General features: G+C 42.5%; 2 protein-coding genes across 3 annotated transcripts in view; one reads left to right on the plus strand and one right to left on the minus strand.

Moving 5' to 3' along the window:
- The window catches only part of ext1b (exostosin glycosyltransferase 1b), a 126,549-nt gene extending 122,600 nt beyond the window's left edge, over positions 1 to 3,949 (plus strand). Inside the window, exons 10-12 of the mRNA XM_080296401.1 lie at positions 486 to 646; positions 1,331 to 1,502; positions 3,200 to 3,949. Coding sequence (XP_080152527.1) covers positions 486 to 646; positions 1,331 to 1,502; positions 3,200 to 3,385 — 519 coding nt within the window. The 3' untranslated portion in view covers positions 3,386 to 3,949. The remainder of the gene's footprint in view (positions 1 to 485; positions 647 to 1,330; positions 1,503 to 3,199) is intronic.
- Positions 3,950 to 12,775: 8,826 nt separating this feature from the next.
- The window catches only part of med30 (mediator complex subunit 30), a 46,028-nt gene continuing 39,122 nt past the window's right edge, over positions 12,776 to 19,681 (minus strand). For both annotated transcript variants that reach the window (XM_080296402.1, XM_080296403.1), the window contains exons 5-6: positions 14,028 to 14,111; positions 12,776 to 13,182 (exon numbers count right to left, since the gene is read on the minus strand). In XM_080296402.1, the coding sequence (XP_080152528.1) occupies positions 13,111 to 13,182; positions 14,028 to 14,111 (156 nt within the window). In that variant the 3' untranslated portion in view covers positions 12,776 to 13,110. The remainder of the gene's footprint in view (positions 13,183 to 14,027; positions 14,112 to 19,681) is intronic.

Genomic DNA, 19,681 nt, shown 5'->3' on the forward strand with positions numbered 1-19,681 from the left:
TTTTACTGATTTGGTGTGACCTTGACGTCGACCTCCTTGGCGTCCATGCTGGATTTGCTTTACTCCACTAATGATCTAGAAGATGTAGAACAACAAAGAACAAGACTGAAGAGATTGACCCTTGGAACTGGATTACAATCTGATCCAGACATTGGATCGGTGCATCCCGAGTAGCTGGAAAACATCTGCTGAGCTGTGAAAATTCCCCCTTATTTATCCTTCTCTCCCCCAAAAATACCAAAGCAAAAGCAGCTTTTTACAGTACCAGGCTGTCGTGCTTTTTTTTGCACAGTTACATAGTAAGGGTTATTGTATGTGAAAAGTGCTGAACAGTAACTTTTCATTTTGATCAGCTGAAGTTGATTAAAAATAAGAAAAAAATGTGTACATTTTTGCCACAAAGGTGTCCAGAGGGTACTAAATTAGAGTTTGTTATTAGAAATGATTAATGTTCTGATTTTTTAAATGTTTTAATCTCTGTCTAGGTGGACTTTGCCTTCACTGTCTGGCAGAGTTTTCCAGAGCGAATCGTCGGTTACCCCGCCCGCAGCCACTTCTGGGACAGCAACAAGGAGCGCTGGGGCTACACCTCCAAATGGACCAACGACTATTCGATGGTCCTGACTGGGGCTGCCATCTATCACAGGTGCACTTCAGGCTGTTAAACTAAAGCCTCCCTTCTCAAGCAGCTGTTTACCTCCATGTCCTTTGATTCTCCTCACTCCTGCTCCGTTCTCCTTCCGTTACACGAGGCTCGCTGTTGCTCCGCTCTGCTCTCCAGTGTTCGGTTGTCTTTCTTTTGATGCGGCGCTTTGATGCGGTGATCTGTAGATTATGAAAGTAGATGTGATGTTCAGTGTGGCACAGCCTCGGGAAACCAGTGTTTTGACACGGAGTATGTTTTATCCCCAAAAAATGTCAATTTGTCTGCCGCGCAGCCCTCGATAGTTCCCGCGTTTAGTTCGACTACAGTCCTGTCAGCTTCAATATGGCTTCACTCAGCTGTGATGGGAGCAGTCCATTAAGCTTAAGTCAGCCAATCACCGCAGCCGAACGCTTAATCACTTTCAATAAGTCACTCGTTCAATCCATCCAAGAGCTTTAACAGCGATGGTGTGGCCTTTAATGTGAAATATTCACTTTTTATATTTAATTTAAGCTGTCAGCACAACCGGCTTTAAACCTTTGAAGCTCTAACACTGTTTATTTAGAAGTTTTTAAAGCATTACTTTCAAAATAAGAGCTTCAGTAGAATTAAGACTATTAAGGATTTAAGTGCCACTGGTTTCAATCTGGGAGCCTCTAAATACTCTTCTTCCTGTCCTCTCAGGTATTATCACTTCCTGTACACCAACTACTTGCCCACCAGCCTGAAGAGCATGGTGGACCAGTTAGCCAACTGTGAGGACATCCTGATGAACTTCCTGGTCTCTGCTGTCACCAAGCTGCCGCCCATCAAGGTCACACAGAAGAAACAGTACAAGGAGACCATGATGGGACAGGTAAGAGGGCAGCAGCTGTGACCACTACACCACACCGCATGTGGAAGTATGAATACTTATAATGCTTAGATCCATCTCTTTGTTGCACTTGGAGAGCTTATTAGCGTTGGGGTTCTTTTAAAAAGAAGAGGATAACGGCCGGTCGAGAAAACTGGTTTGCATCTCATTACTGGATGTGACTGAGCCCGTAACAATTTACAATGCTGGATACAGAGCAGCCTTATTATACGGACCTCTTTGAATTTGTCCTTCTTTTCATGAGCCGTGATTCATGCTGAAGCCAGTGTTGTTTTCTTCCCTTCATGAGTGTGTCATGGCCTTTCAGCTGGAGCGAAGCCGTGCTGCTTTATGAACAGCATGAATTATTCTCTTTAAAAATCCTCTGGTATGGGCCACGGAAAAAAACAAAGAAAAAAAAAACAGGGCAAGTCATAACGGCACACACACAAAAGCAGGGAAAGGAGTCGTGTCGGTCCCGAAGCCTTGCGTCACGCTTTCTCATCGGGCTCCGGCCTGTCAAATATGGCGGAGCTGACGATTTATTGAGAGAAGTTGACATCAGCCATCGTTCAGTGATGGCTTTCTCTTGTTACTACGATGAAAGTTTGACCATGATTGAGTCAAAGAGCTTCTTTTTGTTTAGTACACGTCTAAAATCCCTGCTTGTTAATGATCGTGGTCCGAATACGCTGACTGAAAAGTGGATTGAAACTAGCATAACATAAGAGTTTCAGTATTGGAGTATTTAGTCAGTTATGGACAGATACTTGGTGCCTTTCTACTCTTTTGGAGCACTCAACACACTTTTAACCTTCACATATTCAAACCCCAGCAAATGAGGATCTGACCCGCCAACCTTCCGACTGGTGGCCAACCACGCTACTTCCTGAGCCACGGCTACCCCAGTTAGCTTTTTACTCTTTTAGCGGTCAATCAAAAAATTTGGGTGGGAAGCTCATCTTGTAACCGGAAGGTTGCCGGTTTGATCCCCAGCTCTGTCTGTCTTAGTCGTTGTGTCCTTCGGCAAGACACTTCACCTACCGCGCTGCATAGTATAAATATAACATGTGCATGTCCACATGAGATTATAATCCCGGCTTTATTCGCCATGCTTGCTATAATGGAATAATGCAGACATAAGAGAAATGCAGCCCTCCTCGGTCATGCTCATGCATATGACATGAACTGTGGCAAAATGAAAAAGTAAAGTAGTTCCTTCTTTCTCTGCCTCACTCATACATCATAGATTTGGTCTCATAAACTCTTGCACACTTGCAAAATATTGTTTTAAAGGGGTCCTACTGCGGTCATTTCCATACTTTTCGTCTTTGCTTGGAATGATTTACAGTTAAAATATTCCACATTTATAGGATTTAGAGGAGTTTGACGTCTATGCTTTTGGCTCACAGGGATTACCCGAACGTATTCTGAGCTCATTATTTGAAAATGTGGCCATGTTTAATATAATTATTCACTGCTGTAACAGGATACATATGACAGAAACTAAGGAAAAGCATCTGAGGCTCTTTTAAGACGTTACCACTGATATTTTATAAAGATCTGCAAAACTGGATTTTGTTCCAAAACACAGTCGACTTGTAATTAGTTTTTTCATGTTCCCCCAGGATCTGCATCTGTTATTGAAAACTCTAACTTTTCTTCTTTTTGTTTTTCCTCCTCTTCTCCATTCCCTCCAGTCTTCAAGGGCTTCTCGCTGGGCTGACCCAGACCACTTCGCCCAGCGGCAGACCTGCATGAACAAGTTCGCCAGCTGGTTTGGCGCCATGCCACTGGTCCATTCCCAGATGAGACTGGACCCCGTCCTGTTTAAGGACCAGGTCTCTATCCTCCGCAAGAAATACAGGGACATCGAGAGGCTCTGACAAGACCGCCGCCCCCTCGGGGGAGACCCTACGCAGGGGGAAAGAGACTCTGTGGAGATTAGGAGTCATCAGAGTACAGGGGGATGGACAGGGAGAGACACAGGTCTGTCTTCCACTCAGCACATTGCCAATGACCAGAGCGCCGCTGCTGGAAAGACTCGATGAGGAAAGGGATAAACGGGAAACGAGCGTAGGCCGTTTGGGTGTGAAAAAAGCAAAGAGAGTACACAAACTGACGGGCTTACCAAACAGTACTGTGTTTCACACATGTGCAAACACGCAGCACGCACTACTGACGACAAGAACTCTTGGATAGAATATTTTTTGTATGACACGGACGAGGACGACATCGTCTTTCCTGCTCTTTCGGCACTCGTGCGGGGGCGATGGTAGAAGACAGGAAGGTGTTTGTGATCTCAAACCTGGCAACCCAACCTGTCATCCCAAGCAACCTTCCCTACTCTGGATCAGGACATAATACTGGACTCATTACCAAACTCCTGCTTTGTAAACCCATGAATATTTTGTTGCCTCAAGTTAAAAAACAAAGATTGTCCAACCTGTCCTTTTTTCTTTTTTTTTTTAGCAGCCATTACTTCCTAATATTCTCAGCAGTTGACAAACACCCCGCGTCTCCTGCCCTTGGCTCGTTCCTTTATGAGTTGATCTGGCTTTTATAATGGTCTATCTGCTCCCGTGTTATCACAAAGATAAGTTAGGAAAACATCTCATTTCATGTCCCATTTTCCTCTCGTACTCGCCACAGCAGTTGTACTTTTCTCATCTTTTTTCCCCACTTACTTTCATCATCTTTTATCCCCTCCCTCCCTTCAGACTCTCTGCTCTCCCTCTTGTCCGTGTGTGTGTTGTGTGTGCAGACCCTTGAAAAGTTGGCTCATCCAACCATAAGCCCGAGCGGAGTACATTTTCCCTCCGTTGGAATGAGCGAAATGAACATTTCTGGATGAAATGGAGCAGAACGTTGCATTCTAACCCAAACTTTTTTTTTTTCTCCTCCCCCTCTTCTCTCTCCCTCCCACCCCTCTTCCTGCATGGTCTCTGAGCACCAACCTTACTGTGGAGGGGGGGGCCATAGCAGGTCTTTGGTGACCAGCATCATTTCAGAGGACAGATTTTTAACGCTGAGCGCATCAGTGCCATTCTGACATCAGGGTCTGCCTTTAAAGTTGTTTATTGCACATCACGTTGCCTACATCCGTTTGAGATGCTCTTGTGTTGAAATATTGTAATCGTCACTTTTATGTGTCTCTCCTGGCGCCCTGATTATTTTTATTTCCCCCCCCCCCCCCCCCCGCTGTGACATATCCAAGGACCTCGGAGCCATTAAATTGACAAAAGGTTTTCTCCTCCATTTGTCAGGCAGAGATACGTTTAGGCTTCAATTAGGTATTTCGTTTGAAGTGCTGTTTTATTCCCAGGGGACACGCTGTTGATGAAACACCGAACATTATGGAGCATAGCGTTTGCGAAAACAGTGACCGGCAAACACTACCTGCTGTCTAATGCGATCCTTGGGATGACAGCTTTTCCCCCCTTGGCACACACTACCTGCATCAGTGTGTGTGTGAGAGAGACGGTGGCCACGCTCGGTGTCTTTTCTACGGCTGACACTTTTTTGCACCTTAAATGATCTTATTGGTATCGGACAACCAGATCAAAATGCTTAAATAACTAGATATCTTGACCTTTAATTGATCATTTTTAAAGACAGGCTGTCAGGGGAAGAAAAAATAAAGGTGGCTGGCTCATAGCTGAGCTGCTATATGCTGTCATTAGGTCTGCATGCAGCGTGCAGGCGGGAGCACAGGCGGTCCAGTCACACATTTAGTTTGCAGACACTTGAATGAAAGCAGCATGCTTTTAGTGGCCTTTTCTGTCAGACAGGCATTCAGCATAATGTCTCAGCCAAAGCTGCTCAGCGTGTTAATCAGTTAGCTGTCACTGACATCGTCAACATCAGTGTCACACATTCAGTGGCTGCTTTAGATTCATTTTTTTTTTTCTTTCTTCACACTTTGTTTTTATTTTCGCTTGACAAAGAGTCGATGTAAAATGTATCGTAAAGCCTTCGCTGTTTCAACAAAGGGGACAGACGTGCTTTGAAGTGCCATATCCAAATGCTACTATAGCAGAGCTGCTCTGTTTCCGCGAGTCATATCAAACCCAGCAGGACTAACTTGTGTTGTTTTGTTTTTTTGTTCGTTTTTTTTGCCCCAATCATGTCACTGTTTTGAATATCGCTGTTTGTGCTTGTACTCTGAAACTTTGAAACTTGGAGTCGTTTCCCGGGAGATTCGTCGTCAGTGTAACAACATCGATACGTTGCGATTCTGGGAAACTCATGCTCTTCGCACGGTCTGCATCTGGCCTCTATTTCATCTTCAAAAGAATCATATTGTTTCAATCCATATCAAGCCTTTTATGTCTGATTGTCAGAGTTACTGTTGTTGATCGTCTCAAGACAACCACATTCCCCAGCTTTGCAGATAATCCACACACACTAAAAAAAAAAAACCACCACCTATTTCAAATCCCTGGTCTCAGCACTGTACATAGACATATTTATTTTTTGAAAAGGAAAAAAAACAAGACTGTGTACGATTTGAGATGACGCGGCGAGAACATTGAGACCGATCCTGCGTCGCTGAGGGGAGTAAGTGGTATTTATTCAGTTTATTTTCTACACGCTGTGCACATTAATCCACACAGATGCCGATATGCAGCTCGTATTATGTCGCACTCTGCATCGGTTTTCCAGGGGAAGCATCTATCACACTCTTTCTAATACAGAGCTCCCCAAGTGAGATAACATTTCCAGAGTCGCCGTAGTGGAGTTTTAACTCCTGGAAAAGATTGCATACACCAGTGATCCAGAATTGGATTGGGCCGCTCCATCTTGGCTCTCTGCGGGAGTGAAATTGTAAAGTCCCAATAAAGACTACGCCAACTGACACGTGGAAAATAATAAGCAGCTGGGGCCCCCCAGCCCTCTCTCTCCTGCACCAGATGGAAACATTTTCACATTCTGCCGCAACATCTTCCCCTCATGCATTACAGTAATGCGTCTGAGGCTGTGACACAGTGGTTTAAATTGTCTTTGTCGCAGCTTGGGGCTCAAGTCGTAGCTCGCAAAACAGAAACGGAAGTGTATCTACAGTCTTTCAATTCCAGAGCTCAGTCAGAGTGTGATGGATGTGAGTCGGGGCCCTCGGAAAAGAAACGGCAACTAAACTTCGTATCCCCTTAAAATGCCTCCGTCATTTGATCAGGGAAACATTATGCAAGTTATCATCTTGAGCTTCAACACAGATGGAAGAAGGTTTACCCAAAACGTGCCAGGCGGTTGGCGTGTGCGCTGGAAACTGGTCTGCTCTCGATTTGATTTGTGCCTTTTTATCAACATGCGAGTTCCTGACATGCTGAGCACTGTCTGTCCCAGACTTGTTATTTCCAGTAGACGGGCAGCAATAGCACCATGTGCGGAGGACTCATATCCCTGCCTTCATACACTGGATGAGTCACAGTTTCCATTCTCTTGTTTTGACGCCCCATTTTCATTGTTGTGTTCGGACACTGTTGCTAAGGCGACAACGCATGACCACTTCCTGTTTCTGATTATTTATCAGTGATTGACTGTATTATGCGAGCAATCAGCAGTAGTGTCTGTTGATCTGTAAGGACTTGGTCAAGCCCAGCTGTCCTGATGCCTTCTCCTCCCTCCTACCTTGTAATTAAGAGAAGACTTTTATAGAGGTCACAGATTAAATAGAATAAATTCCAATTTTGTAAGAATGATTTATAAAAAAATAAACTCATATTTGATGGTAACCGCATCTCTGTGCCTTTATTTTTGTTTCATTTTTAATTTTTCTTTAAAGAACGTGATGATTTGCCTCACATGGACCAGTTCTGTTTTCAAATCTTCACCTGGAAGTGCAACAGGGAAAAGCATACAGTACATGACAGACTAAGCAAATGACATGTACTAAAAGAGAAAAAATGTGTGAGGCTATTAGGAAAAACTGGATATAAGTAGGAAAGTGTTGACAGTTGTCACAATCCGGTAGGTGAAAGAGGCAGCAAACTGAAATGTCAACCAATGCCAACGCCTCCAACAACCATGATGGTTGAACTATCTACTATCACAGAGGGCAAAATGCAACACAATGAGATCCACATACCAGAAACTCAAGCAAGGACAGATAAGGAACTAGAAACTGGCAGTATGGTGGTTCCACTCCCACCAAGGCCACCCAAATCACCAGACTCAACACCAAAACACACAGTGGTGATGAACCCACATGAACCCAGAATTCCAGAGTGGCCACAACCTACAGCAAAGACCAAAATGCAGTGGGCACCAACTAGAAACATAGAAGAAGGCCTCCACCAGAGCCTGAAGCACAAACCAAAACCCAACAGAGGCCAGGCAGCTCATCCTAGACTTCAAGCGAGTGCACAAAATGGTGACAAATTATTTCGAAAAGCCTCCTATGAAGAAGATCTGATAGCTTTGTTATACCGAGGTTCTACTTTTCCAGTTACACGAGGTGCTGACTCCTCCCTACAGGCTCCTTCAAGCAAAGTTGGGGTTAAAAAAGCATCAGTCTTTATCCATGGTATCCAAATGTAACAATAAGGCTTAACTAAGCATAATCCTGTATTTTATACTGGAAGAGTCACTCTGAATCAATACAAAGCTGTTCTGAGTGGTCACCTTTACCCTATGACGAAACACTTCAATCAGCCAGAGAATAGTACATAAAGAAAAAATGTAACTTATAATTTATGGCCTACACAAAAAATATGGGATTATCTTTTGAATTAATGTTCATTGCACCAGTTAAATTCCCGGGACTTGGGAGAAACAATGCCAATACGGCGTGATCCAAAACGTACCACAAAATAGCCGAGTCTAAAGTTGGAGCCACAGATGTGGGCTAACACAAGAAATTCCTCACAAATTTCTTCCAGAGGAATGTATCCCAACTTCTGCTCATTAAGCTAAGCAAAGTTCAGTCTTAAAACATTTTGAAATGTGGGATGGGTCCCCAAAGGCATGACGGAAGAAATGAAATGGCTGTGGATCAGTATCAAATCCACTGAAAATGATATGACATTTTCAGTGATCCTTGACCTTTTTGAGTGGAAGTGGAAAGAAGGAAACGTTGGGTTTTTCTTTAATATGTCATCCATCTGCAGTTGAAAACCCAAATAGAGTCGTGTGCAGTTCTCACAGGACCGTATGCAGTTTAGTTCACTGAGGTTTACTTTTGTTTATGCGCAGCTCTCTAAAGTGCCAACCACAGCATTTCATTCGGGTTGACATCTGGACTTTGGACCATTGCAACTCCTTGATTTTCTTTTTGAGCTGTTCTTTTGTACCCAAAAAGTTGATTCTGTTCATTTTTGGGGGGGATTTCCTTACCTGGATGATTGAGCACATATCAAGACTGTTCTGTTGTAGATTCCATGCTGTGTTTGGGCCCATTGTCCTGTTACATTACACAATTTGGACAAAACTGTCAGGAAAGATTGCCTCAACTTCGACTGTGGATCGCTGTGGGATACAGAGGAGTTCATGGTCGACTCAGTGGCTGTAAAGGTGCCCAGATCATCAGCTCTCCACCTCAGTGCTTCACAGCTTATATGAGGTGTTTGTGCTGATATGTTCTTTGGCTTTAACTACTGACAATGCTGTGCTTTGGGGCCAAACGGCTCCATTTAAGTCTTGTCTTTCCAAATGACATCATTTTAGAGAGAACCCTTCCAAACTAGCCATACTTTTTTGAATTGTACTGTCATGACCTTAGCATCTAACATGTTCACTGAGGCCTGTGGCTTTTGTTGTCTCTCAGCATTGTATGGTCTGACCTTGGGGTGAATTTGCTGCAACCTCCACTGGGAATCCTGTGGTGTTGTGTTAACACACACCTGAATGCTTTAGACCCGCAAACTTCCAAAACTTCTTTTACAGAGGTGCTCACAGTTAGTCAAGTCATTTTGATTAGCAGCACCTTGATGCTTTAATTCCTCTGGAAGACAAAAAGGTTTACTTTTCATCTTCCAGACAGGAAGGACGTAATAAAGGATATTACATGTCCCAGTATCTGAGGATTACTTTTTCCCGAACAGACGCTGCAACAACACTGATGATTTGTTTGTGCTTGCTTTTGTGCACACGTTGTCAACAGCCGAGTGCAACCCTGCACATTTTTTTTTATTAATTTCATCATCTGTGACAGAGTGTGCACGGACAAGTACTCAGCCCCTGACCTCTGCCTCAGCTGAATGTGAACACACTCCATTTGTACAGTAATAATAGTCCCTCAATGCTGCGTTGCCCTCTGCGATATAATAACCACCCCAGTATTAGACCACTGAGGAGGGGTTTATTAGTCACTACTCAGAGCATTGATTTCCCCCCACAATGCTGAAAGCCTTCTCACTGCTCCAAAGCTGCATCTGTCCCTCTGCGTCTCCCTGAGGACAATAGCCTCATAACACATCTAAGATACGACCCCAGCTTTGTTCTGAATTATTAAAAGCACCCATATCAGACACTGATATTCTCATGCATATCTGTGACCTGACAGCAGTGCCGTATTTGTGCGTGTGTGTGTGTGTGTGGATTTGTTGCCACGAACATGTACTCAGATTTAAGCTCATGTTTCATGTTTGGTTGAATAAGGCCCTTTGTGAGTTCTTCTCACTGCTTCTTTCTTTTCTGATCTATAAATGAGGCTTTTTTAAACTGAGGCTGGAATCACAGGACACCAACAGAGACCAAAAAGCTCTGACGAGTTGATCTGGCGCTCCTCTTATCAGAGCAGGGCCTTTATTTATCAAGCATCTCACAGTAAGAAATCACTTCTAATTGGCCGAAGGTTTTTAAGAGTGACGTGCTTTAAGCTTCTAAGAAGAAAAACCCACATTATATGAAATGGCTCTTATCTTCTCTAATATTTATGAGAGATTGAGACATGTGCAAACATGTTTGGAGTCACAAGCAGATGGTGTTCAGGCTGAAACGTGCGTTTGAAGCACATGTCATTAATGACTTAAAGCTTATTAAAATGAGGAATTATTTTATGGACTTTGTGGGAGATTCAGCAGGGTGAATGCAGCTTTGATTCGATTCCAATCACAACCGGTGTTTTTGTTATTTTCCTGGTGCAGCTTTGCGGATATTTTTGTTATTTCCAAACTCTTTGGAGTGAATTAACGAAAAACGAGCTGCATGATTTTTTTAAGAGTGGTGATGTTAAACTTGTTTTACATACAGCTCACTGTGATCTTAAGTGGGCCGGAACAGTGAAACTCCCCTTTCAGTCAGCGTAAAGAAGTTTAACGAAATCAAATTACACTGAGATATTGTAAGAAAAGAAAAAGAAGTGCAATTTCAACTTCACAAAAATGCTGCTCTATTACCAGAATGGGAAAAAAATCTATCAGCACTGTAAGAAATACTGTAATTGAGTTAAAACACTAAAATGTATGCCCTTGTTCGCATTTTCCAAAGATGTGCGCACGTGCAGAGGGCCGGATTGGACTCTTATACGGGCTGATTCTGGTCCCTGGGCCTTTTGTTTGAGACCTCTGGTTTAGAGTTACTGACAGCTGACCTTTACCTAAGATGTAGTTATATTGAGTGACATTTTTCCAACAGTGGGTAGATGAGCTATAATTGGCCTCACCTGTAATAATACACCAGATGATTTGAAATATCAACTGGACTTTTATGAAGAGGAGAAATTCTGTCTTCAATAAAGACACACTCACGCACAGTAAAAGCACGCTGCGGTCCAGTGATTGGACCAGACTGCATATAAAAAGAAGTGATGTAGCCTCCGGGTCTGATAAGTGAAGCAAATGCCTAAGTGCCTTTGGATCTGCATTCCTCCTAATGACAGGCAAAGGATGGAGCGGTTAGCACTGCCGCCTCACAGCAAGAAGGTCCCAAGTTTGATTCCACTGGTCGACCGGGTCATTTCTATGTGCTTAGATGTTCTTCCTGTTTCTGCGTGATTCCCTTTAGTTTCCTCACATGTATGTTAGGTTAACTGGTGAATCTTAATCAGCTGTAGGTGTGAATAATTCCTTTTTCTGTGTTAAACCTTTGATGAACTGGTGACCTAAGAGCTGAGAGTGGTCTCCTGGAAGATCTCATCATACTAAGAGATCTTTGAGATTCAACAGGGTTTGATTATTTAAGACTTTGTATATGATAAGAAGGATTCTAAATTCAATCCTGGATTTAACAGGGAGCCAGTGAAACTGGGCAAAACAGTGCAGATGAAAGAAAGCAGTCTTACATACTTGTTATATATGTATTGAATGACATCTCCTGATTACTGGAGGCAAAGGTAATGCTATCCATAGCAAGCATCTTATTACATACACCATATTTCTAAGGTTTTAGGGCCAAATATAATGACCTCACTCTTGTCTGAACTGTAAAGGTGGTTAGCGCTGTTGCCTCACAGTAAGAAGGTACTGGGTTCAAATCCACCATCTGGCCGGGGCCTTCCTACGTCAAGTTGTCTGTGCTCTGGCTTCCTCACCCAGTTCAAAGACATGCAGTTTGTAGGATTAGGTTAACTGGTGGTTCTAAATTACCTACAGGTGTGAATGGCTGTCTGTCTCTCTGTGACAGCCCTACAGGCAGTGTATCCTGCTTCTTACTCCATGGCAGCTGGGGCTGACTTCAACAATGCACGAAATTAGAGCTCACCCAGGCCTTTAAGAAATGCCTTTAGTTTAACCAACTGATTTGAGTGACTGCATGGATAAATAAAGCTGGGATTCATCTGATTAGCCATGAAAATGGATGTTGTGTTTTGTAATACTACCACTTAAGAGAAGTGTGTACAATATAAAAATTAAAGGTCCCGGCACAGAACCCTGAGGAACTCCATGACTCGCTGTGTGAGAAAGATTCCTCATTTACATCCACAAACTGGTATCAAATGCTGAACTGAGGTCTAGCAGAAGAACACAAATGAATTTACCATCAGAGAGTATAAGGAGGGTCCATTAGTACCCTTCAGTTGTGCTTCCCTCAGTGTTAAAACAGCAACACTGTGGGAAATGCTTAATGAAAATACAGATTAAATAAACCAAAAAAAAAAGAGTGATTCAAAAAATAAAATCACAGGAAGATTTAGTTCAGTTGTTATAGGATTACGGATGTAAATAAGCTGTTTTACTAAAATCTTGTTTGTACACTTGGCATACTAATGTTCTTGAACATGTGTTGTCCCCATTACTTACAAGAAAATGAAAATTGGAACCAGATAATCGGTTGGATTAAAATACAAGCTAACATCCACTTTAAAAAGATCAACATATTCACAATAAGTCTCGTGATTTTGCCACAGTGTTTTTTCTTATTGAAGTTCTCAAGTACAATATACATTTGTAACATAGGCATGTAACAGAATATAAGGATTAAATAGAATATATCAATTTCTCTACAGGCATAAACCCTCTATTGAGCTAGCAGCTACAGACAGATAAAACATTAACTCTTCAGATTAACTGAGAAGGAAAAAAATGCTGATTGTAATGTTGAATGTCGAGGTAGACAGAATATTTTCTGCCATGCTGATGACACCGGTGCCCTCCATCCCCTGGCTCCTCCATGGGATGTCTTGGCCTCATTTGTCTCCTCTCGTGTATCCTCTGTTCTTTAATGTCTTCTTTTAGAAGCCTTTTGATATTGCTAGAGTACCAATTCCTTCTGTGAAGCACTGCTTCAGCCAGTCTGTGGTAACCTGTCATAGATCCAGTTTAAGAACCCATCACCAATCCATTATCTGTAGTCCATGTGTACCTGTGGATGTCCTACATACAAGGTGCAATCAAAAAAAATCTGAGCTTGTGCCTGTTGAGAAAGAATCGACTGAGACATTGATTATGTGAATGTGAACGGGTGATTAAATTAACTTTTGTGAGTCAGGGGTCATTGATATTTTTGTATCCACGTGCAGGTGCACATTTATGCTGTGAAACAGGCACAGTGTCTCAGAGTCTGCAAGCAGATCTATCAACAGACTCCAGAATGAGCCAAAATCTGTCTCGCAGATCATCGATTTTAGTTGGCTGTTTTGCTTTGCCTTAACAACTAAACAGGTTGTTTTTGCAGGAGAAGAACCTAAAGTGCCAAAGCATGAAGTGCAGAACAAAGAGCATGCTTTGCATTGTTTTCTTCAACATTCAGTGTGTGCACTGTGAATTCATCCACAGTGTCAAACTGTCAATGAGGTCTGCAGCAACGTCCTGAGGGAGAAGATTCAACCAACACAAACTTTGGCACGACGGCAGCTCGGTGGTTCGTGGTGACATTGCACAGGTTCTTTGGCCACACTGACACACCCACTACCCACCCTATGCCTCGTGTTGTTGCTGAACAAGTAAGTCCCTACAAGCTGTTTGCTTAGATCATCCTTGCTCACAAAATGAGCTTCATATTAAGCAACAGCTGTTATTTGGAAGCTGTGGATGAGATGCAGCCTGTCGTAAAGACTACTTTACTTTTAAAGATTTTATAGATACCGTCTCTAAACTTTCTGATTGCACCTTGTACACGTGTGTTTGTGTGTGTGGCTCAGCTCCTGACAGCCAGCATGGAGTTGATCTCCCAGATGAGGTTGCGGAGTTGGTCCATGATCTGTTTCAGGTGCTGGTTCTTCTGCTTCAGCTTCTGTAGGAAAAACATAGAAAAGAGATGGGAAAAAGCATGTTTTAGATACAAAAGCAATAAAAACTACAAATGTGAGAGCAGTTTGGTTACTGAAAAAAAAAAAAAAGGCCTGCTTAAACAGTGTAAAACCAACAAAGCAATTATATACACACACAAATAATTACAGATTTGTTTGCAGCTACTACCCACAACAACACAAACGCTGATTCATACCATTTACTATAACACTGTAAATCCTTGTAACATAAATTACTTAACAAACGCTACTGAAGAAAAATAAATTCCAGATGTGATCTCGCTCCTAATGACGCTGCCACTTTGCCGCTCCCATTAGAAAACAAGCAGGTTCTAACCACAAAGTCTGGCTCGACAAATATTTTCAAAATTAGTATTAGTCAGTTATTCTGAAGGCAAATAAAATGTTAAAATACGCACACACACAACTTTTGACTGGGAAAGGCTTTTAGTGGGGACACTGCTGATACTTGGGCTGGTGTCAAAAATCACTGCCAGATTTGGGAGTGGTTTAGAAAAACGTCACGGTAAAAGGCGCAGGATTACGTCACTTATTCCTCCGTTCTACAGGGCTCAATTGTTCCTACAAAATGAGTCACATGGTGGCAATGTGCAGCTTGTTCCTTAATTAAGATAAACAACCCACTTTAACCCTCGAGGGGCTTAGTTTGTATTTAACTGGTTCCTCCAAAAATCTGCACCGTAAGACACAAGCAGGTTGCGGATATAATTTTTTTAAGCACGCCATGCTTCGGTAAACTCAAAATAACATTATCAATAATTTAAATGGTAGAAAGTGAATTTCCAATATTTTATTCATTTTTCAATGAAATAAAGTGTTTTGTTTCTTCAAACTTGGCCTCTGACAAACAAAAGTACAGCTGAGTGCTTTTCTGGTTGTTTGTGTGTGGTGAAACCCTAGAGGGTTAATTCGAGTCAATCGTTCATCCACCATCCTGCTGCTATAAATGATCGGCAAAATAAAAAATGTGCATTTCTCTGCAGCTGAAGATTGTCTCCAACAATGAACCATTTAATCCCAGTCTGTCATAAACTACGGAGCCCCCACCTTTTGGTTAAAAATGATCCTTGCTGTACTTAAACATTTTGGTGGTTTTAATCTTATTGCTAAGAAAAACAGTGCCAATATCTAGCAGGCATCACGTTTACCTTGTTCAACATCTTACTTTACTGTATTAACATGCTCACATTTACTAATTAGCATCAGTTCCTTTGTGAAGCTGAGTGGTGTAGGTAATCAACATCTGATTGTGAGAATTCGTCCTGGATTGTGGAGAAAAATCAGCACTAAATGCAACTGCCTGTTTCCTGAGCTGCGCAGAATAAGAAGCTTGTTTTTCACCTGAAAAGCTGTTAAGTCTGTGGAAACAGAAGAGCTGTGTAGGTGCTGCTCTCTCTAATTCAGACTTTAGATGTACAGCTGCTCAAGTGGTGATTATAACTGTCAGCTGAACAATTCATAATCAACCGCATTAAGTGAAGAATTGAATAAAATACATTAGGAAATGTAAGGTTAGTAGCTGATGTCAAAAAACATATTCAAAATACAAACTGCCCATTGCTTAGACCAGGGGTAGGCAACGCCAGGCCTCGAGTGCCGGTGTCCTGGAGGTTTTAGATGTGTCCATGATACATCACAGCTGATTTAAAGGGCTAAATGACTCCTCAGCATTTCTTGAAGTTCTCCAGAGGCCTGGTAATGAACTAATCATTTGATTCAGGTGTGTTAACCCAGGGTGTGATCTAAAACCTCCAGGACACCGGCACTCGAGGCCTGGAGTTGCCTACCCCTGGCTTAGACCCAGCAGGGCGTCGGTTTAAGCCGAGTGAGCTACCGGGCTGAAAATATACTGGCAGAAAACCTAAGAAAAAATCAAAACTCACAAAATGTCACTTTCATTGAGTGAAACTAAGACTGTGGTCAAGATGAAATCAACAAATAATTCAACAACCATGTAACGGAAGCGAATTCACAAACCAACTTATGTTTAGGACAGGGGTGTCCAACTCCAGGCCTCAAGGGCCGGAGTCCTGCAGGTTTTAGATCTCACCCTGGGTCAAACACACCTGAATCAAATGATTAGTTCATTACCAGGCCTCTGGAGAACTTCAAGACATGTTGAGGAGGTAATTTAGCCATTTAAATCATTTATCTCACTGGCTTGATCTAGAACTCAAATATTCAAAAGGTTTCAACAAAGCTGTGAGGCTGAAAAATGAAGCCAAAAAGTGCAGTCTCTGTAACGGCTGGCTCCAGTCCTCACAGACTCCCATGTTAAAGCTTCCAGCAGTAATGCCATTTCATTTTTGACTTTCTGCTTTTCTTCAGATTAGTTTCCTGTCAGAGGCCAGACTGGAAAATCAACACAGGGTTGGACCATCAGAGGTGGACAAATATTAATAATATTCCCAAGGGGCTACAAGGGAAACTGGGACTCTTGCGGAGGGCCATCCCAACGAACTAAATTCATCTTAATATTAATTTTTATCTCTTTATCTTTTTCTGAACTGCTACTGGTAAATGTTGGAATTAGACCCCAGTTGAGGTCCCTTGAGGAAATTAGCTGCAGAGCGTTGTGGATGGACAGAACATATGAAATGTGTTTTGTTTTCCTCTTTCTGAAATGTGTATGGCAGGAGGCTTAATAAAAGCTTCAAAGCCACATTTAACTCCAGGTATTTCTCTCGCACACAATAAACAAAGTTTCCTCACCTGCCTGCTGACATCTCTCCCAAACACTCCCTGCTTCAGCTCACTTCATCAATCCTCGCCCCACTAATCGCTAAACTAACACGCGCATCTGGCCTGTTTCGGGAGGGTACCGGTACATCACAGAGCAGCAAACAACACAATCTCCCAGTTAGTCACTCAGGGTTTTGTTCGCTGATTGCCTCTAAATGCCGCACCAAGATCTCTAAGTCAACAGCTGCCATGGACTGAAGTGCCTCATTGCCCAAGCTTTATACATAAACAAATAATAGCTCCTGAGCTGCTGTTGCTGGAGAGCCAGAAGAATAAAAGTGAGTACAGCTGCCAAATGTGCCTTTTGAAAAAATAACTCTGCCATTTGGAGGTTTGGGCAAATCAAGCAGCAGCAGTACATCACAGCGACTCGCTCAGCCGCTTCTCCTCTGATAGATATCCAGAGTGAGTGAGGGGGAGAGAAAGAGGAGAGCTCCTTCACTCAGGAGCTACTGTATCTGCAGTGCAGTGAAATCTATTAAGATTAAATCCATCTCACCCTCTCTCGCTAACACTCCTTTAGCCATGACTAATTACCAGCCATTTTTGCAGCGCAGATAACACCTTGAGCAATCGATTTCACACAGCTCTTTTAATATCAACTGTTTAGCTGATTGTCCTTGAAGATATTCCACAGTGGAACATTTGGAAGCCTTCCAGTCTTTCTCCCCCTCACTCTTCCCCTCTCTCTGGGGGGCTCTAAAAGCATCTCAAGCTCTCTTACTCCATCCTACCTTCTATCTCTCCAACTTACACTTTGAGTCTTAAGTGTGTGTGTGTGTGTGTGTGAGAAGATGGCAGTGAGTGTGTATTAAAAGGGATATGCCTCATTAATCTGACAAGCAAGTCTTGAAATAACTCGGTCATTTACGTATTAATGAGACGATACCCAGAGTCTTTGTAATCTTCCTCCAAGAATACAACGTTGCTCCCCTTTTTTTAAAAAAAAGTGAAACACTTTTTGCTCCATGAAGCTTCAAAAAAAGGAGCTGCACTCAGAAATATGTTTTTCATCTTGCTTTTTAAGAATAAAACAGCCACATATGGCTTCAAAGATGCATTTTTTTGTCTTCACTTTTGAATACAGACTCTTCCACAAAATTGTGCCCTATGCTTTTTTTGAAAGCAGGCAATAAAATTATACATTTTTCACAGTGGAAATAAGACTATAGAGGCAGCAAAGCCTTCACAGCACATTTATTATAAAAGGCTCGCTGGCATATCTTGATATATGAATAACAAGACTGCTATTATCACAGTAATGATTCGGCAACCTCAGGGAGATATAATTCCATTCATAACCTCATAATTAGCGGAACTCTAATCCTTCACACCTATAATGCAATATTTGGAGAAAGGGTTTACAATAGAGAACAAAGAACTCTGAACTGTCTCCTCTTTGTCTGAATTACCAGGCGTTTTGCACACACTTCAGGAATCCAGCAAATACGCTCCCTCGTTTCTCTATGTTCGGACCCACAATAATGTTCTGATGTCCTTTCAATCCACAGCAAGAGCACTGACAGGCCATCGCCCACTGCAGGGTGGCCAGTCAACAACTCATGTCTGTCTGAGTCCTGTCTCCGAGGGCCTCCTGCAGACTGGGAGACTTCCTACCTGCTTCGTATAACCTGGAAACGCTGGTAGTAGTCTGCGGTAGAGCTTAAAAGAACAGCGACCTGAGATAGAAACTGTGATTGGCACGCCCAGAAGAGAAGCAGCGAGATGAGGGGAGTGAAAATAATGGTCCAGAACAAGTGTTTAGGTTGTGATGTGTGTGTGTGTGTGTACATGGAAAGGGTGGGAGGATAAGGGTGTGTTTGTGTGCATCAGTCTCTGTCGTGCAGGTGATTTATCCACAGTTTTTACTTTGGACGTTAAAAATCAGAATCAAGACATCTGTGGTTTGCAGAAATCAATGATTCAAAAGGAGAACGCAAGTCACGCTGTTACGTTAAAAAAAAGGCTTTTACTTTATCTGCTGTGCGGACAGAAAGCCACTGCAGCCGCGATCACCGTTTATCACAGAAGCTCGGTGCTGTTTGCAGGTTCTGTATTTGAACATAATAACACTGCAGCCAAAGCCATGTAACAACCGCCTCATCTTACTGCATATAAAGGGGAATATGGCAGAGGTTGACAGGTTTTAGATTTGGAAAAAGAGTGAATCAATACTCAGCAAAGGTCAAATAAATATGATTTTTATAGAGAGAATAAAGTCAGGTCAGTGCATCGCTAGTATGGGTACCCAACTGAGTGAATTTGTTAGTGTGTGTGTGTGTGTGTGTGTGTGTGTGTGTGTGTGTGTGTGTGTGTGTGTGTGTGTGTGTGTGTGTGTGTGTGTGGAATCTGAGAGTAGGAAGAGAAGGTCATGCTAATGTCCAACTGCAGGACGCTCTCAGGTGCACTTGCAGAACATCTGGGCAGAGGACAGGCCGGGGTGAGATGTGTTTTTCAAAGCACAGGCAAGTTGCACGCAGAATGAGCCTTGTAAACAAGTCACATGGACTCACAGAGCTGTTTATCGGACACAGTTTTGGGAACACATCATCTAAAGAGATTAAACATTTTGGCAGCAGTGGGAGAAATCCAATTCCCATCCCTGTAACCTCCACTAAGTATGAAAGACATGTCAGAGTACCTGTCTGTGTTGTACTTTACCTCTGATTTATACACAGTAATAGCAAATTTCTATTTAAAAAAAGAAGAGGAAAAAAACATGCTTATGAAGACGGAGAAACCAGAGCCAAAGAGCAGCGTGACCTTTTTTTTAAATCTTACTTTTTAAAAA

The sequence above is a fragment of the Astatotilapia calliptera genome, chromosome 22 (genome assembly GCF_964374335.1).
Source record: "Astatotilapia calliptera chromosome 22, fAstCal68.1, whole genome shotgun sequence".
NCBI lineage: Eukaryota > Metazoa > Chordata > Actinopteri > Cichliformes > Cichlidae > Astatotilapia > Astatotilapia calliptera.